This window comes from Struthio camelus, chromosome 23, assembly GCF_040807025.1.
Source record: "Struthio camelus isolate bStrCam1 chromosome 23, bStrCam1.hap1, whole genome shotgun sequence".
Classification (NCBI taxonomy): domain Eukaryota; kingdom Metazoa; phylum Chordata; class Aves; order Struthioniformes; family Struthionidae; genus Struthio; species Struthio camelus.
The window spans coordinates 5111084-5138115 of NC_090964.1; the positions used below are offsets into that span (position 1 = coordinate 5111084).

The 27032-nt window shown below is 43.1% G+C and overlaps 1 protein-coding gene across 2 annotated transcripts; it reads left to right on the forward strand.

The window, feature by feature from the left end:
- Positions 1–108: 108 nt before the first annotated feature.
- MATN1 (matrilin 1) lies at positions 109–24676 on the forward strand. 2 transcript variants are annotated; one of them, XM_068917654.1, is made up of 8 exons: positions 109–167; positions 4566–4912; positions 12990–13212; positions 15788–15913; positions 16216–16629; positions 19237–19389; positions 22047–22127; positions 23293–24676. In XM_068917654.1, the coding sequence occupies exons 2-8, from the start codon at positions 4661–4663 to the stop codon at positions 23340–23342; spliced, it is 1299 nt and encodes a 432-aa protein (XP_068773755.1). In that variant the 5' UTR covers positions 109–167; positions 4566–4660; the 3' UTR covers positions 23343–24676. The 2 variants fall into 2 exon arrangements, with proteins under 2 accessions (XP_068773755.1, XP_009668093.1); XM_009669798.2 differs by lacking the exon at positions 109–167 and adding an exon at positions 1307–1420.
- The last annotated feature ends 2356 nt before the right edge of the window (positions 24677–27032 follow it).

Consider the following 27032-nt stretch of genomic DNA (forward strand, 5'->3'; position numbering starts at 1 on the left):
TCTTCTACAGGAGCCCTCGGTCTCTGTTGAAGCCCTTTTGGAGTGAAGAGCGACTCAGAATAAGGAAAGAGGAACTGGCCTTTGAATTAAAAACACTTTGCCATGGTACCGCGCTAACACGGTGCAGATGAAAGGGATGAGCGCTCCAAGGGTGCGCGGCTAGAAAGGTGAGCAAAGACTAATCAGTCACAGGAGGAGGGCTTTAATCAACCAACAATAGTGTAGTATTGCAGTAGTTAAAAAAAAAAAAAAGAAATGCACCGCTTTGTGATGAAACTATCATCAAATCCATCTTACTCTAGCACCAAAATCTCCCTGCTGCTGTCTTCTTTATAGAAGACACTGGATTTCTGTTCACTTGCAGCATCATCAGTCTTATTTGTCGATGTAGATTATTGGCTTTTTGTGGCAGGAGCTGTCTCTGCCTCGTGCGTGCAGACCTGAGCGCCCTGCTGTAAAAAATAAATCTAACTTGTAGTCCGTCTGTCTATCCTGCATTTCTTGTCTATTTATCTGGTTTAGGTGGCCGAGTTCCTTCCTTCTCTCTCCCTCTCTCTCTCTCTCTTTCCCTTTCCCTGCGCTCCTGCAAGGGGGGCACAGTTTCACAGAGAAGTAACTGTTTCCCTCTGGAAGAAATGCGGTCTGTGTCCTACTCTTTTGCCAGCGTCTCACCAAGCCTTGCTCTCCTCTTCCTCTCGCCTCCTCCTGAGACAGAGTCTTTGCTCGCAAATTAAGCAAAAGCAGCGAAGCCCCCAGTCCCACCGGCTGATTTCCAGCCCCGCGCTTGGCAAACGTGCGGACGGAGAGCTTGATTTGTGCCACTCTGTTCCTGTCCCCCTCCCTCCGCCTCCCCCTTCCCGGGTTTTGCCGCAGGAAGGACACAAGCCTGACGCACCGCAGACCGTTTACTTACTGTGGCAAAGCCCAGGATATGCAGATGGGAGCTGGTGATTGACAGGTTAACCCCAGTTCCCCAGGGCTGGTTTCACTGGTCCCACTGTTACGGTCCCAGATTCCCCACATACCAGGCCGTTGCTGGTCTCTTTATAGCTCCCCATCCCTTTCGCCGAGCAATGAAGCCATTGTAGAGGGGCCCGGGGCCGGCAGGGCTGGACGTCCCTCCCTGTCAATAATCTTCCCCCTTCCTCAACTTCATGCAATATTTTCTCCTAGGCGTTGTTGCTTGCCCCTCTCCCCTCGGTGCCCCCCCAGGCACTTCACACGTGTCAGGGGCTGGCCCCATGCCTCCCCGAGGAAGGGCAGGTTAATACCTCAGGGCCAAGGCTCTCGCTTGCCACTCTGCATTCAGCAGCCTCCAGCTCCTCTGCAGCCATGGACAGGATTTTCTCTGGCTTTCTGCTCTCTTTGCTGCTTCTCCTCCAGAGCTATGAAGTTTATGGGGCACCTCAGCAGCCACGAGGTAAGTGGAGAGCTCAGCATGGGCGAGTATGTGGGTCTGCACTGTACCTCCCAGCCTGAGTAGGGACGGTAAAGAAGAGGAAGAAGTAAGAAAGATACCAAACATCTGCCAGGGAAGCAAGGAAGTTTTCTCAATATTTTTCCAAGGTAGCAATACCTGGAGATCTGTTTGCGTCTGCCTGTTTCATTGTGTTAGAGTAACACCGAGAGCTCTGTGCGGATGCACTGCAGCCAGAGGTGGCACCAGGTCAGCCCTAGCCCACAGCATAGAGTCAGGTTTTGGCTGGAGGAGGCCCAGTCAGGAAAGGACCTCTCCCATGTCTTCAGAAATTGCTTCTCTTCCTCTCCGCAGCTCGGTGGAGCACTGGTTTTGCTGGGTGCTGAGGGACAGAGTTGGCTGGACATCTCGAGCTCTGGTTAACCTCACTGAGTAGAGAGGCCTGGGCCAGGTTCTTGGGGCTGGGCTTTACCCAGGCTTTACTTAATCCATTCCTGAGCAAAATCCAGCTCTGTTTATCTTTTCAGGTGGGATATAAAGTAGCAAGATAGGAGATGAGCTGCCTGCTCTTTGAGGTTGCACAGTTTAGTTTCAGGGTCTGTAAATCCCAAACTGTAATTGGTATCAGCAAGGACTAGATTCAAAAGAGAAGGGTTTGAGGGTCTCCTACTTAGAAAGTGTCTGTCCTTTGCTGGGGAGTGAGGATGTCGGGGGGCTAGAGCTGCTATGGGCTCTAGCCAACCTGGGAAACTCACTGCAGGAGGAGGTGGACAAGGTAAACTTTACTCCTGGATTTTAAAAATGGTTGAAAGATCTTATGACAATGAATAATACATATATCTGGGCAGATCAGGACAGTGGTAAAACAGGTGTAACAGTGGCTATAATGTTAGCTATAGCTTATGAAAGGGACTTTTCTGACATACTGGCCAGTTTCTCCTTGGTAGTTTGGAAGAGAGTTATCTTTGCAGCAGAACCGCTAAAAGCATGAGATACCATTGAATAAGGAAATCGAACAGATTGGTCACCCAACCCAGTTCTACTGTGAACAATCACTATTTCTAGAATGTCTTTTAATTCTGAATTACTAGGCAGATTTTCTGTTCTTTTAATTACCTTGTCATTAGTGCCCTAAGAGATTTTTTTATACTAAAGCAGTGCGTGAACTTTAGCTATTCCTGAATAACTTCCAGTGTGGACGGTTTTGAAAATAGAGGAGGGTTTTACTTCTGATTTAAGTCAATTTTAGAATAAACTATGCTGAATCGAGTTGTCACTCAGAGCAAGTGTACTTGAATGTCACCCACAGAGATAACCAAGGTCTCTCCTGCAGACCCTGATGTACGCACAGTGGCTGTGCCTAGGCAGACAGAAATCCCAGAGCTCCCACCTTGTATCTTTTCTCTTCATTTCCCTTAAATATATTGCAGTCTTATAAAAAGAGATTAAAAATCTACTTAGGGCAAAATCACAGAGCTTCTATGAAAAAGCAAATAGACTTCAAAATTTCTATTGGATCCAACTGTTCCTAGGAGAACATTCTAACTTTTCTTCCTTGATTTGTCGCTAGAAACAAATTTGATTCATTAGCTGCAGTAGCAAAGGGGAATCTGTGTTTTTTTTCTGGAGGAACTGATTGCAAGACCTTCAGCCTTTCTCTATATCTTCATTTTCCACCTGTAAAATGGGTATAACCAACCCCTGCTAAAAGAGTTTGCAACGCTATATAAGATGGACTGCCAGCTGAGTTTTTTTCCTTCCCCTGCAATGAGTTATGGTGGCAAAGCAAAAGTCACCCCTATGGGAAAAGGTTATATTGCATTTTAGTGGAAATCTGAGCATCTGACACAGTAACTACCGCCTGCTTCCCTTCTACACATAGCATCATTTAAAGAAACCTTGTCTGGAAGCCAGAAACAGATCCAGCATTAGTGTCTCTCAGGAAACTAACCTGATTATATTCTTTATGGATATATCACAGGGTATTTATTTTCGTGTGTCTGAAAGACTGAAAGCTCCATTAGATTTCACACTGAGGACTAGCTATAATATTTATGTCATAATTTGGAACAGATTTGTTGGCCAAAAAGCTCACATTTAAAAATCTATCTGCAGAAATCTCCTATGTAATATAACCTATATCATTCCTCCATGTGGAAGTCAAATATTAACAGAGCACTTGATACCCCCACCGAGACAGGCTAAATGATAGAAAAAAAAAAGAAGAGCAGAATGCAATAGATCTGGTGGGGGAAATGGGATAATTCATTTAAAAAATCATAAAAATATCAGCCTTTTTTATGTTTTGCCATAGCTGAAAATTAGGATGAAAAACAGCATGAAAATGAGAAATTAAAAAAAATCAGCTAGCTTTTTCCATTGCTAATATTTTCTGTTTATACCATTTATATTTAGAGTGGATATTCATGTCTTACTATGGGGTTGTAGGGATTAACTAGGAATTGCATGGGCCTGCAACTCTCTATCGTATTCTCTCTCACCGGTTCACAGAAATAAAACAGTGCTGATCTTTGCTGTATTACAATATTTCATTATCAGTGCCACTAGCTGAAGAGTATGAGACTGGGTCATACTCTGTTAGTTGAATCTGTGACTCTTGATTCATGATTGAATCTGAACTGTGGAGTTTCGTGTCTGCTTCTGGTCATGCATGATGAAGATAAAAACTTGTTAATTAATATCCACGTGGCTTGCTTATCGATGTCCAAAATGTGATAAAGAATGGCACATATAAGCTGCCGTTCACAGCTTTGTTCCTCTTTCCGTTCTGCCATAAGTGAATTAAGTTTCTTGCAGGCATTAGCAATAGCCTGGAGTTACAAATGGGGAACCTGCTCCCACATGTGCAGAGCGGGTATCTCATCAGCTCACTACTTTATAAGTACAAGTGATCCACAAACAACTGTGTTTTTCTTACAGACACTTTTCTATGAAAGGAAAAAGAGCATTTAGCAGTATTAGGTTAAAGTGGTCTCACTGGGCCTCTGTGAGACAAGGGGAGAAAGGATTAGAGCTTGCGGACCCTCCAGCCTCAGCCACCTGCTCTAAACTGCAAGTCCATTTTTACTCCAGAATATTTTGCTCTTCTCTTTCCTTTATCTTTCTCCTCCCTCTTTATCCTTTCCAGGCACCCTGTGCCGAACTAAACCCACCGACTTGGTGTTCGTCATCGACAGCTCTCGAAGTGTGCGCCCACATGAGTTTGAGAAAGTCAAAGTGTTCATGTCTCGGGTGATCGAGGGACTAGACGTGGGCCCCAACTCCACCCGGGTGGGTGTCATCAATTATGCCAGTGCAGTCAAGAACGAATTCTCCCTCAAGACCTACCAAACCAAAGCTGGCCTCTTGCAAGCTGTCCAGAGGATAGAGCCACTCTCCACTGGGACTATGACTGGCCTGGCTATCCAGTTTGCCATTAATCGGGCTTTTAGTGACTCAGAAGGGGCCAGGGTGAGGTCTCCTAATATTAATAAGGTAAGTAAATTATATGTTTCTTTGCTGCATGGGAAGGACTTGAAGACCTCTCTTTCTTGTGGCTCTCCGTGGAATGGCTGGAAAAGTTAGAAAAGGGGGAAAGGTGATTCTCTCTTTGAGCTCCAGTCAATACTGACTCATGCTCAATGAGTTGTTAAATGCTTGGATTGTGTGGGAACAAATGGGGGTTAATTGTCAAAAGGGAAAAGGCTGAATAGACTCCTAACTTACTTTCTTTGCAAACAACAGCTCAATTTCCCTTTGGAATTTAAAAATGTCCCTCAAGAACTCACAAGGTAAAATAGTTGGCCAGGCATTGTCTGGATAAAATTAATCCAGCTTCACGAGCTCTCATGCATCTGGAGTCCTTACAGTGTACGTCCTCTGGGACATGGTGCCCTGCTTCTAATGTGCCTGCGACAACATACTGCAGTGAAGTGCTGATTTCAGCTGGTTTTACTAGGCATGAATGTACTAGCATTAACTGCACTCATCTTACTGTAATAAAACTTATTGTAATAAAAATGCTTCAGAATCCAGCACAGTAAAAAATGAGGCAAACTTCTGAAGGTTTCCTTTGTAATGGCCCCTTTTACATGTAGATATAAAGCAAAGTGCTGTTTCAGTGTCCTTCATGAGTCTTCCAATTATTCCAAGGCTGACTAATGGCTACGTTGTCCATTCTGGGTATTGTCTTCAACTACACAGACCTTGATGATTGTTTGACATTTAAGGTTATGGTTTAAGATCAGCTTTATTCTATACTTGATTCCAATGGGCATTGCAGATCCTGGACCAGATTCTCTGTCCAGAAACCTCAGTTTAAAAAAATTTTTCCAAGATACCTCATTCACCCCTTTTAGATTTGGCCCTGAGCGTAACCAGACCTCAGCCCAGTGACGACTGGAACATGTGGAAACTATGTATTCTCAACAATATGTGTTTTAGCTAAACATCATGAATGCACTTCCTAGGCCCTTGTGCCTCATGCCAGCTCCACTGGCTCTCTGCTATGAGACAGGACCAGAAAAATAAGCAAAGGCTTTATGCAGGCAGTTAGAGCTTTCCACAAGCTGGACAAGAGCCCAGTTATTGCAGTGAGGATGTCTAGGATCTTTCTCCTGCTTACAACACTTTTGGAGCATCAGTCACTTTCCATTTCCCTCTGCTGCTAGTAATGCAATAGGGAAGGCAGAGTTTTGCAGAGCAGAGTACGGACAAGAGGATGCCCGGAGATGTCAAGTCATAAATAATACTGAAAGGTGAAAAAAAGACACTAGTAAAGATCTGCCAGCTCCAAAAATGAGCAATCTGAAGGCTCTGCAAGTCAGGAGTTCATAAGAGACCCCTGAAAACATAGGCCATCAGCCACAAAGACAATCTAATTAACTGTCTTGTATACTCCCTCATTGTGCTGAACTGTGAGCTACTTGCAAATGTGAATGAATCCATCCTCATACCGTCTTTTATTGTGGGGTTCACAGAGGGGAAAAAATTTCTGCATTTTAGCCTAAATCTGGTTTGAGTCAATAGGAAGAAAACTAAGACTGATAACTTGAGAAAATTACACTCCAAAAAACTGTCACTATATCACACTGGCAATCTGCTCCAGAGGGAGAAAGTCATTTGACCAGCCATCATGATCACATCACTTTTCAAGCTTAGGAGCTGCCTGGTGCAAAATCTAACAACCCCTGTCTGACAGGGGAACTTGGAGACCTAACTGCAATGGTACTTATTCTAAAACACTAACACTTGTTTTGTTTGTCAAATTCTATGAGGTTCGTTGAAAGAAATCCTTGCAGAATTGCAAGACATTATTAATATTCTAATTGTCATTATCATCATTTTTTAGTAAAGACCTTTAAAATCCTTTACGTGCAAGACTAATTATTTTGATTCTTTTGACTGAACTACTTCAAAGATGCTACGTGTGGATTCAGCCTTTAGTTAAAATCTGAAATTTTCTGGAGGTCCAGATAACTTCCTGTTGCTGCCAAGGTGTGTTTGATTTTCCTCATTTCCCCAACAGTAGTATGGATGTCGCAGGGCCACAGGAGTGGTGGCAATGATGCACTCTGCCTGCTCCCAGATAAGCTTTGGAAGAGACTCATTTATAGGCAAGCTCTGGGCTGCCCAGTTCTGCCAATGCCTTCACTGAAGAACTGTTTCAGACCTTGCGTGGGCAATATTTCCTCCAGGGAAACCATCCGGGGAGCCAGTGGGAAAGTGAGAGCTCTGCAGCAGAACCCTCCTGCTGCTGCCCTGCCAGCAGCCCAGCACAGCTTGGCCGGAGCGTGACTTGCTTAGGAAACATGACCAGGCTGGAAGCAATGGGTTTCCTCTGAGCGGCACCATCCAAGGTCCCACGCAAACGGTGGCTTTCTGTCCAGAAGAGAAAAGTCATGGGAAATTTTGTTTTATAACGTTTAGCACAAAACAAGACAACCGAACTGAAAAAAAAAAAAAAAGCTGGATGATAATATCTATTTATGTTTTTCTGGAAAAATCACTTTATTGAAATGCAAAAATTGTTTCATAAAAAGAAAGAAAACATTTTTGCCTTCCAAACAAAGAAAATCCCAAGAATTTGAACGTCAAAACCCCAGAAATGTTTCAGTTATTGAATATTGATAGGAAAAAGGAGATTCGCTTCTCTATACTCCCTAGTATAGAGAATAAGAAACTTCTTTATCATCTCTCTCATCATCAGCACCTCTAGGTCAAGGTGTCCTGCTTACGTGCACAGAGTGAGACAAGCTTCAAATAGGAGGGAAGTCCACTTGGGCTTGTCTTGCCTTCTACGCTGCAGGCATTAGGTGCCCAATGTGCAACAATAAATGTGGTAGTGATCCAGGAGGAAGGTGAATGCTGCTCTTTTCCTTGGAAATGGTCAGCTCTTGCCAGGGTAATGACTATAATCTTTGCTTCTGAGATGTGACTCACATTATCAAACTTCAAATCAAGGCTGTTGAACACCTTTATATATGGGTGCATGAGGCATGCCAGTCAGTGCACAAAGTTTTCTTTCCCAAAGCTGGCATTTGTTCCATGGCTGCACAGCAGCAGAAATCTCAGGCAATTTCTAATTTGCCATTAAGTAGCTTTTGAGACCTAATAACTTAAGGCAGAAGAACGCCACTGGAATCGAGCTCTTCCCCAAGATCTATCCCTTCTACCCTCACTTGTTCAGAAGTTAATTGTAGAGAAAAACATTCAGGAGCACCAAAGCGGCTGAAGCTGCTCTTTTCTTTTTGAGATTTGCCATGTGAGGACTGGAGTGGCAAAGGAGCAGTAAAGGGGCTGAGACTACTTCATGCATCTGCCGTCTACTATGTGAGGAACTCGCTGCAAGAGTAATTCCAGAGCCCTCCAGGGCACCAGTGTTCCCACACTGGGGACAACCCTGAGGTGAAGTCCACAGAGTCCTTGAACCTATGAGAGTGTTATCCTCGCCTAATAGACGTAGGAAATCAAGGAACAGGAAACCTATGGCCAATCATTGCACCCAGAATGGCACCTGGATTATGAAAGATCTCAAAGGAGGGGGTCTGACTTCCAGCTGTGTTGTGCATCTCCCGTTGCATTCACTGTTTTTCTTCCTATTTATCTTTCCAATTGAATAAATAATGGAAGCTTTTTAGATCCTTTTTCTTCTAGGACTGCTACTGGATCCATTCATGCCTTTCAGACATTTCACTATATTTGTATTTTCTCCTTCCTTTATCTAAGTCCTCAATGTCTATTTTAAGACAAGGTGACCATGTCTGGGTCAGGATGGGGACACAGTCACAGTCCTGATTTATACTATTATAACATTTTCAGTATTAGTGTCTGTGTTTTTCTTAACACAGCCTGACATCTTACACGCAGTGCTGGCCCATGCTGTAGATTGAAGAGACATTTTCACTGAGCTGTCTATGAGAATACCTGGATCATTATTTACCTAACGTCTTCCATACCATTTAAGTAACCTCTTTCCCTATGCGCTGTTTTCCTCCTCGTCTGCTCCTCAGCTGGGCTGCCAGATGACTCACCCAAAGTGCTCTTGCGTTCCTTCCAGTTTCCTTTTATCTCAGTAGGCATAAGAACTTCTGTGCCACTTTATTTGCCCTGTTATCAAACCAGCCAATACTTCAGTTTAAGTTTCTGAACGCTTAAAAAAAAATCAGATTTATTTAGCAGCTCACTGCAATAGCATGGCTAAAGAATTGATGTTTCCATGGACACATGGAAAGGACTTGTAAGTTGCTTTGACTCCCTGAAACTTGAATGTCCTGGACATGTCAAAAGGCAGACAGTGGTGATCTCCTTCATTATTGATCTTAGACATTAAAATAGAAGAAAAGAAAAGAAAATCATTACAGGCTTTCGCCTCTTTCCTTCCACTTTGGATCTAGTCAAAGAGACCATTTGCTTTCCTTGATTCCCTGCTTATGTTTTTTTGCTTTTTCCACCATGCCTTGAAGTCCAACAAACTTCTTCCTTTCTGTGATCCTCGTGCTGCTCCTGGTCACCCCCATCATCTGCCTGGGAGGAAGAATAGCTCACCCAGTAATTTAGGGAGGTGAAGCTTTCAGAAACACTGGGCACAGTCCTTGCTCCTTTGTACGGTAAAAATCCAGCAAGAACTTTGTGAAAACTTGTACTATGATTTTCAACCATGTTGGACACTGTTCAGAGCATCACAAGATTATTTGGTCTTGCTGAGCTTCAAGCAGCAAATTATCACCCCAGGACAGGGAAGAGCACTATTTGTTTCTGCAGGACCCCAAAGTAAAGTCTGTTTATACATCTATTTAAAAAGTGCAGGGGTGTTCAATCACTTTTATCTTTCTTTAGGTGGACAACAAACAGATTGCCGAACTGCTGAGAAACTGAGGACTTCCTGCTCAATTCCCCTTACAGTACTGCTACAATATTCCAGCTATACAGTGAATAATGAGACATGGCTACCTCATTAGCCGCGGAATTGCCTACACATGGCAATTGCTGAAATACGAATTCCTAGGGATGTCCACGAATACTCTGGTGTCTTACTTAACCAAGAACAAATTGTGTCATGAGAACATAGGGGATTTCTATATGGCAGAAATAAGACAAGAAGGAGAAACTGGATCCAGCAAGGTAGAAAGGTAGTTGCTAAAACAGGCAAAGGTTTTGATCTTGAAAAGCAAAAATTTCTGACTTTCCGAGTTTCATTAGGACAAAGCTGGAGATCCTGTCCCTTTGAGAAAGCAAATGAGAACACCCTTCTTAATTCTTCTCAGACGGCAGCCTGCTGAGCCCACACAAGCCCTCTGCTGCAGAACTATGGGTCAGCCTCTCTAGGATGTAGTGGCTGCTGCTTTCTTCCGACCTGTCTTGTCTTCCGCTCTTTACCAAACAAGAATCCGTGTTTCATGTACCACACGCTAGGACTCTCAGCATTTCAAATGAGACTAGGTCATAATGTAGAGAATTACTGCGATCTTGTGACTAAAAATAATTTGGTGATAGGTTTTGAAACAAAAGGATGCATTTTCTCATGTGGTAACTCCCTGCCTCAAGCTGGTAGGGAGGGCAAAGGTCTAAAGGGAGAATCCTGGGAAAATCAAGATCTCCTGATATCTCCTGATATCGTGATACCTATATACCAGGGAAAGAACACTTTATACTTGTTCTATGTCTTAAACTCTTTTTGTAAGCACCTGGACCTGGTCACTGTCACAGACAGCTATCCCGGCTGGCTGGATGCTGGGTCTGACTCCCTATAATGTTCATTTTAGCCATGGGCTCACTGACTGGGCTCACTGACTGACTCCTGACACCTAATGCAGACTCTGTGCCTCCAAAATTTGTTCTCTCCAACTTCCAAAAGCAGTTCAGACAGCCACATGAATGCTGAGTGCTCTACAGTAGATTTTTACACAGATCCATTATGAAAATCACTCCTATCAGATCCAGATGTGGATGTTGCTACCAGAGGTCTCCTGGGACATAGCTCCGGTCTATGTGAACATGGATCCCTGATCTAAAGGGAGCTAAAGGAATTGTTTAAACTGAGAGCATCGCTTTATTTATTCAGACACAGAAAATGCCAGGAGGACGTACAACATCTCTGTCCTGTGACAAACGCTGCTAGAGAGATACATAGCTCCTGACAGGAACCTGTTCAAAGGGCAGTGTGCCTCGCAAAAGCTACCTGATAATATATTTTGTTTCGTGACAGGTTGGCTTTTGATAAGCTCTAATTGGCAGCCCCTGTTGCAGAGCTGCTGTGTGCGTGCAGGAAGGCAGAGCTGGTTAGCTGCTGCTGAGCAGCTGAGTCAAGGGCTCTCTCTCCTGGCAGAAAGCGTGACTGCATGACTGGCTCCTCACCTTGGCTTGGCTGCAGGTCCAGCAACAAGCCCAGGGTCAGGCTTTTAGGTCAGGCCCTGAATGTCACGTTCATCCCCCTCGTTACAATATGCACTGACATCGGCCACAGATCCATCTGCTTTCTGCCTCGTTTCCTTACTTTGGCCAGGAACAGAGGAGAGAGACTGCCACCCCACCCCAAAGCAGCCAGTTACAGAATTCTGGTGCCCACAGGAATTTTCAGTTTTGTGGCCCTTAGGAAGTGCAGAGATACTCCTGAACTTGCAGACCGTCATCAGATTAAAAGCTCTACATTTTTCCAGATTCAACCACCTTTTGCATAGATGGGAAGCTCTGAAAGAGGCAGCAGAATACATCAGCATTGAAAAAAGCTCCAGGGCAGATGAACGTAACATTCAAATTCAAACATCTTTCTGCTGAAAGGTGGTGGGCAGAGGGAGAAGAAAATGCTTCACTGGACATGGCTGAAGCCCCTTGGGAGTTTGGGGCAGGGAACACCACTCCTGACCTTACTAGAGGCAACTTTTCTCCCTCCCAAGGACATGGAACAGCCGTCACACTATCCTAGCTGAGCAACTGGTGGCTCTTTATGACTTTATCTTCACAGAGGTGGAGAGTATATACATCATAGAGGAGAGTAATGAATATTGCCTTAGTGGCCAGATGATAGCTCACTCAAACCTTTTCTTCCTGCTAGATGGATTCTCTCTTTGCCTTTCTCTTTTGGTATTTCTTTATTTTCTGTATTACTGAGGGTATTTGCTTGTGATGTGGATTTTTTTTTCTGCTTAAGCAGCTCATCAGCTCCTGCTGATTATATTCCTTCGTCGTGCATTACATGCCAATTAGTTGCTTTGGAGTTGATAGGGGTGTTACAATAAAGGGAGGAAAAGTGGCAGGAGCAGATGAATTGCCCAAGAACAAAAATGATGGTTTTGTGAAAATGTCGCTCATCAGAAGAAGAATAAAGGGGAAAATGGACAACCTAGCAACAACACCAGGGCTCCTGGAGTATTTCCACTGGTTCAGGGCTCCATCTAATCCAGAGAGAAACCCAGATCCCGCTGAAATCAGCTGTTATTTTAATGCTGATGTTAGTAAGGATAGGATTTCACCTCTGCTATTTATTGTGGAACAAGGAGTCAGAAATCATGGCAGGCACTGACACATGGTACAACCTTGCATAAATCACTTCCCCTAACTCTACTTCAGTTTCTCCATCTATAAAATGGAGAGAAGCCTTAATCATATGATTTTTCCACACTGCTGTGAGATTCTTAGATGGGCAAAGATGTTATAAAATTCCCATACTGAGCCAAATCCTTCTGCTGCTGCTTAGTCAGAGTTGTCCTTAGTGTCAGCTAGGGGTTCATGGGAATAAAGATGGTTAGAGTGTGGCTTGAGCATTAGTTTGCATATGAAGAATGTAACCTTTACATTGGTTTCCTTAAGGGCGAGACTCACTCAATGTCAGTTAACTAAAACAGTCAGATCCATAGCAGTTTAACCTTTCCAACTCCGAAAGAAATCCCACATAAAAAGAAGAGCTTGTGAGATTTGAGGAAGAACAGGAAGAGGGGGAGGAGGGGATAGCGTTTCCTTTTTCTTTACTTTCAAAAATGTGAAACCTTATTTAGTAACATGGGCTGTTCTGCAAGCAGTAGTTATGTTAAAGCCAGTTCAAGCATATACCTTGTCTCTGGCATCCTCTGTGTAGGTGGCTATTGTTGTGACCGATGGACGTCCCCAGGATAGCGTGCAGGATGTGCCAGCACGGGCCAAAGCAGCTGGCGTTGAGATCTTTGCCATTGGCGTTGGCCGGGTGGACATGAACATACTGCGGCGAATTGCTAGCGAGCCCCTGGATGATCACGTGGACTATGTGGAGAGCTACAGTGTTATAGAGAAGCTGACTCACAAGTTTCAAGAAGCTTTCTGTGGTAAGTCCTTGCCAAAACCCCTTAGTGCCTAGGCAAGAGATACAAGTGGCTAACAGTAAGCTTTTGACATGCAAATTTTATACGTAATAAGCCTTCATCCTTCTGCTCCCTTGTTCCAAGGACTTGGGTCTGCAGGAGCACAAAGCAATATAGAAGACGGATGTTCTTTGAAGGTACCTTTCACGAGATGCATGGGAATTTCAACTTTCATTTAAAGAGGTCTCCAGACTTCATTTGCACAGAGGAATTTGTAAGCCTGACCCATGTGCTTCCTGAGACATAGAAGAAGAACCTGAAATACATGATCTTTAAATAAGCAGATCCGTTGTCCTTATGGTTTAACCAATCTGGGCAGTTCTGAGAATCTGGCTTGTAATTTCCCTCACCAATAGTGTCTTCTGAGTTCTCAGTTAAGCATGGGCTGATTTCACCTCCCTGCTAGAGGCTGAAGCCTCTGTGCCTGACTGTGCTGTTGTTTTTGCACACTCTGTGAGGCCAGGAACTCTCCTGGCTGGTACCATATCTAATGCCATTATGCAGAATATATAAAAAGTGCCTGACTATTCTACAAAAATATATTCACTCCTACGCAAGCCAGTGAATGGAGTGAGAAAGCTTTATTACTTTCAAACGTACCCATAAGACTGTAGGAGATGGTCTATAAATATCCATTTTATATGTCAGCAAAAGAGACTTGGGGGCATCACACAGCCATCCTGCCAGAACACGGACGTGTGGCAACACCTTTCAAAAGGTGTGATACAACAGTGCCTATGGCGAGGCATTGCAAACACATACACACATGCACAGATGGATCTGCAAAACTCTCTGAGACCAATTTCTTCAAGAGGTGTAAAATTTCATGATTCAACTTTCAGGCTGAAAATACTGGGAGTGAGCAGCTTTGCATCAAGAAAAATTTCCCTCTCCATAGGAAGGAGGAAAATGTTGACTCTAAAGTGAGTCATGTCTTTTAATTAGGTATCACTGCACTAGAAGCTTATGACAGAGGGGACCAAATGCTACATACTAAGGGGAGTAGAGACAAAATTCAAGAAGGTGCAATCCAGGCCACAAATATTAGTCGGAGCTTTGTTTTGGCTGCCTTGGAGTCAGGAGTCAGCCAGAGACAGAGAGGCCTGATAGTGTGTTTTGAAGTTCTGGCATTAGTGACACCCAAAAAGAGAGAGAGAGGGAAAAAAGGGAAGATTACCTCCTACTTTCTGTGCCTTATTTTTCAAATTTGTAGCATACAGATGACAAAGTTCTCCCTTTGGTAAATACCACCAGAGATACATCCAAGGGAAGCGCTGTGCTAAGGATTATTACAGCTAACAGAGAATAGCACCATATTAACTGCCAAGTGGGTTCTTATCGTGCTATGCAAGCAGCTGCACAAAACCATCCTTGGAGACATACCCAAACACCACCTGCTATCGCGAAGCACAGTTTGTGGCTACTGCCAGCAGGAAGAACTGTGCAACATTGTCCAAGCTGCTTCCCATAATGCTTAAAAACACACAAGAACTGGGGGACCCTTCACGATCAAGCTTCTGTTTAGACTCATAAGATTTCTGTATTCTTCAGAGTACCCAACCTGAGAGCCCAGCATTACAGTCATTTGCATGGTTAGTAATATTCCTGGTTATAAGTGCTACATACATGCTGGAAAGATCTTCTAGTGTTGGCACAACAGTATGCAGAGCGGGTTGGAAAGGCCAAAGGAAGCAAAAAAGTTGCATACAGAGGACAACACGATCTAGTTGAAATAATGAACAGACTCCCCTTAACTTTGAAGGACTTATCACCACTTCCCATCACTTCGACAGACCCAGAAATGCTCAGCTTTCTGCACAGATTTCCCCAGTATTTGTAAATGAATTTGCTCCAACCAAATCTGTTTACTTTCGAGTTTGTTTTCCATGACCATTGCTATAGCTCTGACAACATTGTCAGTCACTGAATGCCGCTGGCTCAAACTGCTGCAATTCAGCTTCTGTTTGCTTAGCATCTTAAGAGTCAGATACAGGTTAAGACCAGCAGGAATAAATGTTTGCAGAGAGTGAATTTGAAAAATGTACTTGCAAGGGTAACTGAAGTGAATGCCAAGTATGCTTGGACATGAATCCTGTCTGAGAATGGCAGCTGCACATGGGGATTGAACTCACTAATCATAATTGTCCTACATAGCTGGAAAAAATGGGCATTGGCCAGCCCCAGATGGTAGTTTGGAAGCCAATTCTGATTCAGTAGCTTTGGAAAGTGAAGTATATTGTGACATGCCCAACAGAAAGGTGGGTTTTGCCTTCAGCGTGGAGACTACTTCAAGTCCTGGAAGTGCCTCTGAGTCAGGAGACTTGTGAAAATTTCTCCTTGCTTCTTGCACCCCAGTTACCACCTAAGTATAATGACTTCCCGCTGCATTATCCTGCTGTGGAGCAGATATAGGTACCGCTCAGCTCTAGTGTATAGGATGAGAGAGCATAAATATCATGCTTTGTTCATGGGCTCTGTAGGCTCTGGGTTGAGAAGCCTTAGCATGGTCTCTGACTTTAATCTGCACCTTTTCTTACAGTGGTGTCAGACCTGTGTGCCACTGGAGATCACGACTGTGAGCAGATCTGTACAAGCATCCCAGGGTCATACAAGTGTTCTTGTAAAGAGGGTTTCACACTGAACAGTGATGGGAAGACCTGCAGTGGTATGTAATGATTTCCAGTCGCACTGAGCTGATTTGTGTTCTGCAGTGGTAGGATAGGGAGCCACTGAGACAGGGTGGAAAGGTTATGTTCAGAAAAGTCTGAAGATGAAACCATATGCTTATAACCAAGAATTATTTTGAAAAAGTGAGAAAAAAAATAAATGTGAACCAGTGTTGATTTTTTACTGATCAAACCTGTTTTGCCGGCAATAAAACGCCACTAGTGTTATATTCTCCTACATAACTAATTGAAGTCAGATAGTTGCTATCGTCTTTTGCCCTTTTCTCGTATTTTGCTTCAGCTTGCAACGGCGGGCCAGGATCTGCTCTGGACCTTGTTTTCCTGATCGATGGCTCCAAGAGTGTGCGGCCTGAGAACTTTGAACTGGTGAAGAAGTTCATCAACCAAATTGTGGAGTCGCTTGAGGTGTCAGACAAACAGGCCCAAGTTGGTCTGGTTCAGTATTCCAGTTCTGTCAGGCAGGAGTTCCCACTGGGGCAGTACAAGAACAAGAAGGACATCAAAGCAGCAGTCAAGAAAATGACCTACATGGAGAAAGGAACGATGACAGGCCAGGCTCTGAAGTACCTCATTGACAGTTCCTTTTCCGTCATCAATGGAGCTAGGCCTGGGGTTCCCAAGGTGGGCATAGTCTTCACTGATGGACGGTCACAAGATTACATCACTGATGCTGCGAAGAAAGCCAAAGATCTAGGTAGGTCTCTTCAGTTCTCAGTGGCTTGTTTCTCCCTTGGACCAGGCACTGCACTTAGTACCAATCTAGGTATGAACTCATTCCCAGGAGATCTCTCTTATCCAGGACAGATATAGGTCGCTACAGAATGAATTATCCAGACGTTGTCTTGGTATCCCTGCACACTCATACAGAACATGCAGCAGCTCTGGCTGGGGATTCACACAAACCTTAGTTTGCCAACAGCTGGTTGTCACTCCCACAGCCTCCCCTCTGTCTTTGATCTAAGTCCATTGGGGGTTTTTTTGCTGAGCAGGAAGGAGTTCTGTACATCTGTTATGAGATGCACGATGGTTTAGCACGCATGCTTCACCCCAAATGTGCAGGAAACTTAGAGGGGGAGCCGAGGATCTGTCTGATACTGGTAATGAAAGTCATGCCAGCATCAGCAGGACTCATGGCAAGGCAAAGACAATTGGCAAAGAGTCCCCCAGAGAACACCTGGAGTCACAGGGCCAAGCACAGCTTGTCTGTATCAGCCTTAAGGCCTGGAAAAGAAAAAGAGGAAATAATAAAACAGCAACAAAAACCCAGAATCTGATATTATGGGAATAACTCTGGACTGCCTGCCCAAATCCCAGGCACACTTGCACGCTAATGCATCCTTGCACAAGGATTATGCCCCCTTTAATTCACCTTATACCCACCTAGCAGGCCCAAATTGGTATATCCCTGACCTGGCCTCTCTGCCTGTAGCCGGAAAATACAGAACTGCAGGTCAGTGTTGATACTCTGCAATAATAGACCACTTTTGTACACAAAGCAGGAGAAAGAAGCTGAACAAGAAAACTTCTTCAGCTTCAGCTGGAATATTGTTAGGTGTACAATGGCTATATCTCGATATAGTTATATATTTAAACATCTTGAATCTACATATCTTGAGAGCTGCCACTTTGCTGACCTCCTGCTGAACCAGTTCCCAGTCTCCCGCCATCACTCTGTTAAGATGTAGCTCATGTGACTATGCTCACGAATTGCTAAATCCTTTGTCTCCTTTTATCTTTGGTCTTGACCACTGGATGTGACTAAGCTTTAGCATGTATACAATCATCTATATGATGTATTCTTCTGTGATGGTAAGACTTTAGGCCTTATTTCTTCCCCCTCTCCTCTCCCTACACAGACACCCCCACTACGTGCTCATAAGGGATTTCATTGGGATAAATAACAAGATGCTTATAACTGAACTTCAAAAACAAGCTGAATTGAATTTAGAAAAAATGAAATATTGGACACATCCACAGGAACAAAGACAAGGCAAAAAGGGGAAGAGGAGAAAACATTAGCAATGGCTGGACTGCAACACAGCTAAGCAGAAACAAATATTCCAAAACCGGGGTTAACTAGTATTACCATTCAAGTCAATGAAAAAACTCCAGTTCAGTTCAGTGAAAACAAGGTTTAAGCCAGAGGAGGCCAATCAATCTCCCAGCACTAAAGCACAGTACTTGCCCAAGTGTTAACTCACAGTAGAGGTTACTTCTGACAAATAATATGGTTTGCACATTTTGGAAAGAGATTCAGCTACAACTTTATTGGATCATGGATCTCAAATGCACAAGGCACTTTGCCACTAGCTAAGCTGATTAGTGGTGACTGCAGGCTATTTTGAAAAGTTCCATTGTTTCCTTTCATAGTATTTTTAGAATGGTTTCCCTACTAGTGGGATGCATGATCTTGTCACGGTGTTATGATCATTTATCCTTTCTTTATGGTTTTTTTCTGTAACTTCAAAACATTGTTCTTGACAGGATAGAGGTCATGGTCTGGACAATTCTAGTAGAACTCTGCCTGCAAAAATATTTTGGAACCCTGGTTGACCTGAATTCAGTTTATATTGGCAGAGGTTGAAGGGGGTTAGTTTTTACCTTGCTTTCTCATCCACTGCAAGATGTAATAGTGGCCAAATTTGTAAGGGGAGAAATTATTCTTTGCTTGACTACATTGATATAATTAGAGACATAGCTAAGATTTCAGATTCATCTGAGACCTGAAGCAGAGCTTTGAGCTTGAAAGCTGATTTTTTTTCCCCCAAATATTTAGATTTATCAAGAAGGAAAGCATACAAATATCAAGTCCATTTAATGTCATCATGTACATTCCTAGTTAAACCAGAGCTCAGTCTGCCAGAGCTGAGTTTTTCTAGAGTTAAAGGGACTTCAGACTCTCCATTTTACTTTGGAAACTAGTCTCATATATATCACACTACAGCTCTCTCCTGGGATTCTGTGGTGGAAACATATTCCTAACTTAAATGGTCTATTCTTGTGATGTGTCTGCAGCATTCTGGAAATTTTAATAGCACCTACTCCAGAAGGCCTGGCAGCCAAGGAACTGCCAAGTATAATAAACAAGTTTGCAAAGAGAACAGCAGCTCCCAAAAGCTCTCCTTGACCAAATAATGCTCTTACATTGGTAGTTGAAAACACTGTGTGGTTCCTAGTTAACATCCGCAGAGCTATGTGGAGACTGGGGGTGCAGAAGGTGAGAGCAGGCTGAGCAGGGTCCGCTGCTGTAGCAGCAAGGTGCTCTGTGGCTGTCAGACTGAGAGGCTCTCACTGTTTGCAGGCTTTAGGATGTTTGCTGTGGGAGTTGGCAATGCAGTGGAGGATGAGCTCAGGGAAATCGCTTCAGAACCAGTAGCCGAGCACTACTTCTACACGGCGGACTTCAGAACCATCAGCAAGATCGGGAAGAAGCTGCAAATGAAAATCTGCATTGGTGAGAGTGGGGGACTGGGGAGAGGAGAAAAATTAGTCACAGCATTTAGAGAGCAACAAGGCCTGGGGTCCAGAAGGAGAAAGTCAAAAGCCCCTTCAGATAGGTATTATAGAGAGCTCCTCATTCTCACTGTGCTGAATTTGCAGAGTACTTGGAAGGCTCATGGGACACCAGACTTTTGGGCAGTAACCTAAATCACCGACACCCCCAAAACGCAGTCATCCCTCCTTCTCACAATTCCCCTCTCCTTTCTTTTCCCTCCACTCTTCTCTACTTTCTCTTTTTCCTTCCTTTTCAGTAAAGAATTCAAGCTAGAATAGGTACTGGACATGGCTAAAGGCATATGGGGAATGAAAAGGTGCTCTAAGAGGAGAAGCCCAGGGGGATATCTCTGGCTTAACTTGAAGGTTAAGTCAAAATTAGGCATCTGAGTTGAAGCTAGTTAACCACTGACTGCTTCTACGGTCAAACAGGCACTACAGGGGTGACAGGCTGCAACTTTAAATGGGCATCTGGTATCTTCCATATGGCCCTCAGGTGTCTAAATTTGGTCAATGTGAATTCTAAGTTGCCTCAGTTTGGGTAGCCTCGTAAAGCAAAGGCCCAGAGGGGACTGAGTGGGACACAGACATGATAACAGGAGGTAAAGAATAACACAAAAGCTAAACAATAATGTTGACCCGTGGATAAACTGGGTCTCAGCATTAGAAAAAAGAACTGCCAACATTATTTTGGGTATTTATTTAGAAGGAAGAAAATGCCTCCTATGAAATATACTGGCCTTTTGCAATGGATCTGCTTGCTCAAGCAGACCACAGTATAAATCCCAAATACTCAGGCATCATTTAACACATTGCATATTTTGCCGCACTTCTGAGAGCTACACTGCCAGATGCAGCAGGAAGCTGGCACCCTCTTGTTGAGTCTAGGTGCTTAGCGGTCCTTTAGCTCCTTTCTTCTGCTAAACAAACATGTTTGCTTCCAGTTACCAGTGAGATACCTGTCCTGCAGCTGTGACTGGGCTGGTTCAGTTCCCAAGGGAACTCTCCCAAGCTCAGCTCTACTTCCCATGGACAGGCAGACCTACTCTTGAATGCCCCATACCTCCATGAGATGTAAAGATCTCGACTGCTCTTATGGCAGGTGGACAAGTGCTTGAGTACTCAGGAGCTACTGAAATGCTCTACAGCATCAACAGGATAAAATAATCCATTTCCCTAAATCTTAAACTCCTTTTTCCCTTTCTTTGCCGTTTCCAACATTATCTTACGCCAAGAGATACCCATGTAAACATTGATGGATCAGCGGTAGCCGGCTCACCTGTCTTTCTTCCTGAACGTATGCTAGAGAGAAAAAGTACTTGGAAAGTTAGGGGCCAAGCTTGTCTCTTAGAAAAATCGGGTTTGGTTCTTGCTTCACTACAGATATCCTGAATCATGCCAGGCAAGGGCTTTGCTCTCTGCAATCTGATTCTTAAAGACAGGGGCCTTCTTTCCTTCTGGAGCACTTTACGGGGATACCACCCTCCTGAGTCCTGTGCCAGGCAGAGACTGGTAGCCAGGCTTGCAGAATGGAGACTGTCTTTGCCATGGATATTGAAAAAGTGGGACTCAATCCACAAGCAAGATGATAGGAGCCATAAAAATACCCCCAACAGATTGTAATTAAATAACTTTGGTGGAAGCAAATATATTTAGACTTCAGCACTCAAAAAAAGGGGGGAGGGACTCTGAAAAAATACTTGTTTGCAAAAAGATTACTTTTTGTAAATATCTTAACATTTGATTGGGGGGGAGGAGGAGAAAATACTTGTATGCGTTTAATTTCCAGTGCCAGCTTGCATTTATCAGCAAATGGTTAGAAATCTTCTTTTTATATCCAACTTCAATTTACTCATGACTGGTTTAATCCTACTTTGTTCTTGTGCAAGTGATGTCCTCTCCTTAAACAAGCCTTCTCTCTTCTGTTTCCTCCTTCCTTTTACCAGGCTGTTGAGTTGATTCAGTGTGGTCTTATAAATATCTCCCTTCTTTTCCCAGTCATCCCGGTTACCTTTTGTGCTCCTTTTTCAGAATAAGTTAATTTTTCTTGAATAACATATTTAAATAATTGACATAGTTAACCAAACTAAGGAATGCATATTACTCTTCCTACTCAAGAAATGAAGTACTGAAGCAAAGTTCAAACAAGCCTTGACACTCACGGCAAACAGTGCCTCCAAAATTTTATTTCACAAAGGCTGATACCTGCCCGCTTATGAGCAGCAAAGAGTATGGCCCACCACGATGACACTGTTGGAAAGAGAACTGGAAAATAGAGATTGTTTTGAACACTGTATCTGGCCAGTTTCACATTTTGGGGCCACTCTTTTCAACATCAAAAGTAGAGCTCAGTGGGTTTTCGGAAAACTGGAAATCCAGGAAATACTTTTTTTGGACAGAGTTTGGCCTATATAGCAGCAAAATGTGAGATTCTCTGCTCATCTGAGGTTAAAGGCAGAAGCAATCAGTCAGGTAGTTCGGAAGAATGATAGTTTGATCTTCTTCATGTTTGTAATAATGAAAATAAGAATTGCTTATTTTAGTTGCCACAGTGATTTTGATTTAATCCTTTCATGTGCCACTTTTAACTCATCTTCCTGATACTCTGATCCACAGAGGAGGATCCATGTGAATGTAAATCTATTGTTAAGTTCCAGACAAAAGTAGAAGACCTCGTAAAGTCATTGCAACGGAAATATATCCTTTTGGGAGCTATCTTGGTTCAGAACTGAGTGGGCTGAGTTGGGCTTTCATGGGGGGAACAGAGGGGCAAGTCTACCACTGGGAGCAGCAGACTAGATAAGTGGTTGGGAAGCTGGAGACAAGATATTTGGATTATGGATATATGCATAACAGGAAGGATCCCTGCTCCAGACTGCACAGCTACCAATCTGGCACATGGAAGAAGTAGGTGGAAAACATTGGAGCCAAAATAGAATACGTCAAACCACTGCCAGGCAGCAATGAGCTGTATGCAGCAAGGCCTAGGTCATTTTTAGGAAGATGTTTAACTGATGCCAACATGACAACCATGTGGAAGTGTATGGATGGTTCATGCATGGGATAATGCTGTTACCTCTGTAAGCTTCACAGTCCTGTGAACCAGGCCACAAGGTGAGGGCTGAGAGCAGGAGTAGCTATCACTGGACTGCAAGCAGAAGAAATCACTGGTTCTTGCGTGCAGCTGATTCAGTCAGTCATTAAAGCTCCACAGGTGGGATTCTCACCCAAGGCTAGGGAGTCTTCATTATTGGGAATAAGGAGAGAATGTCCTTTTAAAAGCAATGTTCTAATTCAGCCACATATTGCTGTATTTGCTATGTCAGTTACACGGTTTATTTTCTTCTTTTTAGTTCAAATTGAGTAAAATCTATGACTTGTATTATGCAAAAGGTCAGAGTAAATCAGTGGTTTTCACCCGGTGGGTTGCAGCTCCCAGGCACATAATGAAAAGCAATTAGTGAACAGAGCAGAAAGTTGTGATACCGTATAACTCCAAGAAAAGGTCTCTCCTCCACTCTTCACACAACCCATACTGCTCAAGGTCAAGAATTCTCTGTCAGCCGCTCAAAACACACTCCAACCATGCCTACTTTTTTTTTACTTTGCCTTTTATAGTAAATTTAGAGGGGGTGGGGGGGTGGGGGTTGGGGAAGTGTATGTGAGTACATTTTTTACCCTGAATAAAAGTTCATCAACCTGAAAAATTTTGAAAATGCCAGAGTAGACAGTGACAGCATTCCTCCTCTACCTGCTCCCAGCAAGGTAGCTCCATTCATTATCTACGCTGTAAGCCAGAGGACGACTCGAACAATGAATCACTAATGTGCACTGTCATTTTTTCCCCTTAACTCTTGCTCACTGGAAGCTGTGGCAAAAAGGATCGAAGCCCTGGAAAACAAGATCATCTAAGATCCTCAAACTCTATTATTTCCGTCCTTCCTTATGTAATGTAACAAAACCAAAAATCCTTCATTTATATGAAGGGCAACTCAGCCGGAGCGTTACGTCCAGCTTGTATTTTTTTAAGGAGTCTAGTCTACCTGCATTTGTTTAAAAGAGAAGTATAACAGTAGAGCACAGATTGTATAATGAGCAGAGCACTGCGTGTAACTGAGAGCCAGACCATGCTAATGTCGTTCTATCATCTAGAGTGCATACATAAAAACCTGGAAAGATTTTTTTTTTTGATTTAAAGCTTAATATATATGTGTGTGTGTTAATATGTACTTGATTTGGAGTTCTGTGAATCCTTGCTGTGTTGTTCTGCATCTTTTGTTTCTACGCATGAGATAATTTAATTTAAAAGTCAAAGTGACTTAAAATCAACTCAGATGTCGAGTGTAAAACGTCAAAGCAGCTGATCAGCTTATTATTATAAGCATGAAGCATTTGTCAGTAAGTGGATGAAATATAATGATCTCTGAGTGTGCATTGCAGATATGATAGGGTAAGATGCTGCTGCTAGTTGGGTTTATCCCATAGCTAGGGTACAATACAGGAAAGAAACAAGCTTATTTCTCCTAGCCAGCAAATGCCCTCACAACGTTTCAGTGAACCAGTATCTGTCTGAGTTGGACCTGTCCAGGTTAAGCCCTGATAATGTGCAATGAGACAGTGGTTGTGGCTCTTTATAATGCAAGGCAGTATTGTTAATACCAACCCCAAGAGATGTGCCGCTCCTCCTCAGCTCTCTGGTCTCCAAATCCACAGCTCTAAGTAGAAAACTTCATCAGAGCTCTAAGTAGAAAACTTCATCAGCACCTAAAACACGGGGAACTGCTGATGGAGCTGCTGCCAATGGAAGTGGTGCCTTCATCACTGTAGCAACCAGTGGCAAACTAGCTCCTTCCTCACACCACACCTCTAAGCACCTTCAAAGCTGATAAACTCATCTCAACATGAAACACTTTTAGACTCTATTTCTTTTCCTCTTAGCTTGGATCTCCACCACTGGCAAGACAAAAAAGCAGTGGGAAAGCATCTAACGCTGCCTGTCTCCTACAGCTGTAGTCTGTCTAGGAGTGGAGTGAAGTGGTCATGGAGGCCATGTTTGTGCATGGTTTGATGGTGCACCATTGAATGTGAGCATGAGGGGTTGGGTTTGGAGGGTTTTTTTTTTTTTTTGTATCAAAATATTTATACTTAAGGCTATGTGAAAAGCTTTTCAGAATAACTTGGCCTATTCAGAAATGTCATCATAGCAGATGTTTTGGGGTAAAAAATAAAAGTTTACTGAAAACCTTAAAAGAGAATTTTAATTTATTTCCTTGCATATGCTTTGATGTAGTATCCTGACAATGGCACTCCTTGCTACTCTTGGCAGTGAGTAGGAAAGCCTCCATCTCATGTCACAGCCTTTTATTTCATTGCAAGAGAAGAAACATACCCTTTGAGCATCTGAGACACTTAACCTCAAAAGCTGACAACAAAAATTCTTCATTATACTCTTGGACTTACAGTCTACATATTTCTAAGCAGTAGCTCAAGGTCTAGAGTTAGTTCTTGAGAGCAAAACCAAGTCCTCTCAGTCCAATCTTGTATACCTCAACCCTCCCTACCAGCCCCTGTAGTCCTAGGGATAGGATTTATGTCCTCTTCATCATATAAAGTTTAGATCTCCAAGCTTGAGCTACTCCTGTTACATTTGTTCTCAAGCCAGTGAACAGAAATAGACACTTCAGGGCACGACTGTCAGGATGATGTTCGTGTTTTTGGGGACCGAACCCATTCCCAGCCCTGTGATGTAAGAGGATGCCTAGTGGCTATTCACTCCAAAAGTCTAGGACATGAAGGGCTGAGATACCAAGCATTGCTCCTTCAAATCTCTGCAAGCCACCTTGGGAAGGAACTAAGTGCCTTAAAGACACGATGCCTTAAATCACCAATTTCCTATTTCAGAGCAGCACTCCTGGAGGCTCCAGAGAACTGCCCCTACATGCAGACATAGCCGTCCCTGTGTTTATGGAGCACATATCGTTATTTCTGTCTTTCCCTAGTCATCTTTTCAAAAGTTTATCTGTCCATATATCCATCTAAACAAACAGGCAGCAATCCTTATATCTCTCTATCATGATCTTCAGACACAAAAAAATTCACTCCAAAATAACCTTTTGATGTCACCAGGCCTAGCTTACACAGTAAAGAACACATCATAGGAATAAGCCATAAATAATTTGCAAGTGTAAGCAGAAAGGAGTGCTTTTCCAGAGCTCTGCATAGACAGGAGGGCCAGGATATATTATCAGGCACGGAATTGCTTCTGTAACTAATATTTTGTTTCGTGTTACAGATAAAGCAGAACTAAACTAATTAACAATTATTTTTCCTCCCCTCTCACTTCTTCTGGCTTAAAACAACAAAAGAGCTCTTGCATCTCCAAAGTCAATTAGTCACTAGGATAGAACATAGGCTTTTGACATCGTAATTAGACTTCATTAATGGATCGCCAATGGCAGCAAGATGGAAACCTCCTAGATGAGTCTCTCTTTGCATTTTCTTTCAGTTAATTACATGCTTATCTCAGAAACAAAAGATGCTGCACACAATGAAAAAACTCACTTGTACGTCCCAAATCGTAGAGTGATGAACTTACACTGAAATCTTCCTTGTTGGAGGTCATAAAATGGTACTTCTGGGGCCATAGAACTTCTTTTCCCTCTCTTTACTGTTGAACATCCTAAATATGACGAGTCCCTCTCACCACATTGTCCCCAAATCCCAGGTTTATTTAGATCTTTTGGCAAAAGAATCTGTAAAATGTTTTCTTTTGTGTCGGGAAAGTCACCTCAGCAACTTTTTCCTTACCTCCCCTTCGTGCTGTGAGTGCTCCAATGGACAGGAGACCAATGTTGTCACCTCTCCCAAAGACAGGAGGAAAGCTTCATCTCTCAGCAGAGCTCTTTTGCCAACAAGATCCCTCTGAGGAAGGATTTTTTTCATGCAGGTCATTGATATTATAACACAGGGCCATTAGTAATCAAACAAAAAAGTGCTTTCAATTAAACTAAGGGCTTCTAGTTTGGTAACATCTTTCAAAAGCAATTTGTAACACTAATACAGTATAATTGCTGCTAATGAATGGGTAGGCAGCAGACCAGTTATTATTATGATTTTTCTCCAAGCAATATCAGGCACTGAAACCTGTCTCAGGTTGGTAGAAATTTACTGTTCCTTGGGAAAAGCAGTGTGCTTCCCTTCTCCTAGTCCTCAGAGGTAATTCAGTGAACAGATAGGTTAAGGTGCTAGCAAATTTATGTTGTACAAATTATTATTTGTCATTTTATGTTCAGCTTGGAAAGAGGGTTCAACAAGTCAATGTGTGTTACCCTGTGTAATTCTTTTAATGATGAACTTGCTAAGGATCAGAGCTCTGGTGATAAATTTAAAATCACTTTATCCCTCAGATAGTCATTTGAATTTATTTTTTTTTTAATCAGCAGTCATGCTAGGAACTCTTTTGTGAGTTTTACAATTGCTATGGCATTTTACTGTTCTCTAGCCTGCTTCCCATTATTATACACTGCATAGATTAGACTAGGGATAACAATAAATGCTGAACAGTTATTTGTCCTCAGGTAGTGGAGATCGAATTGTTATCCC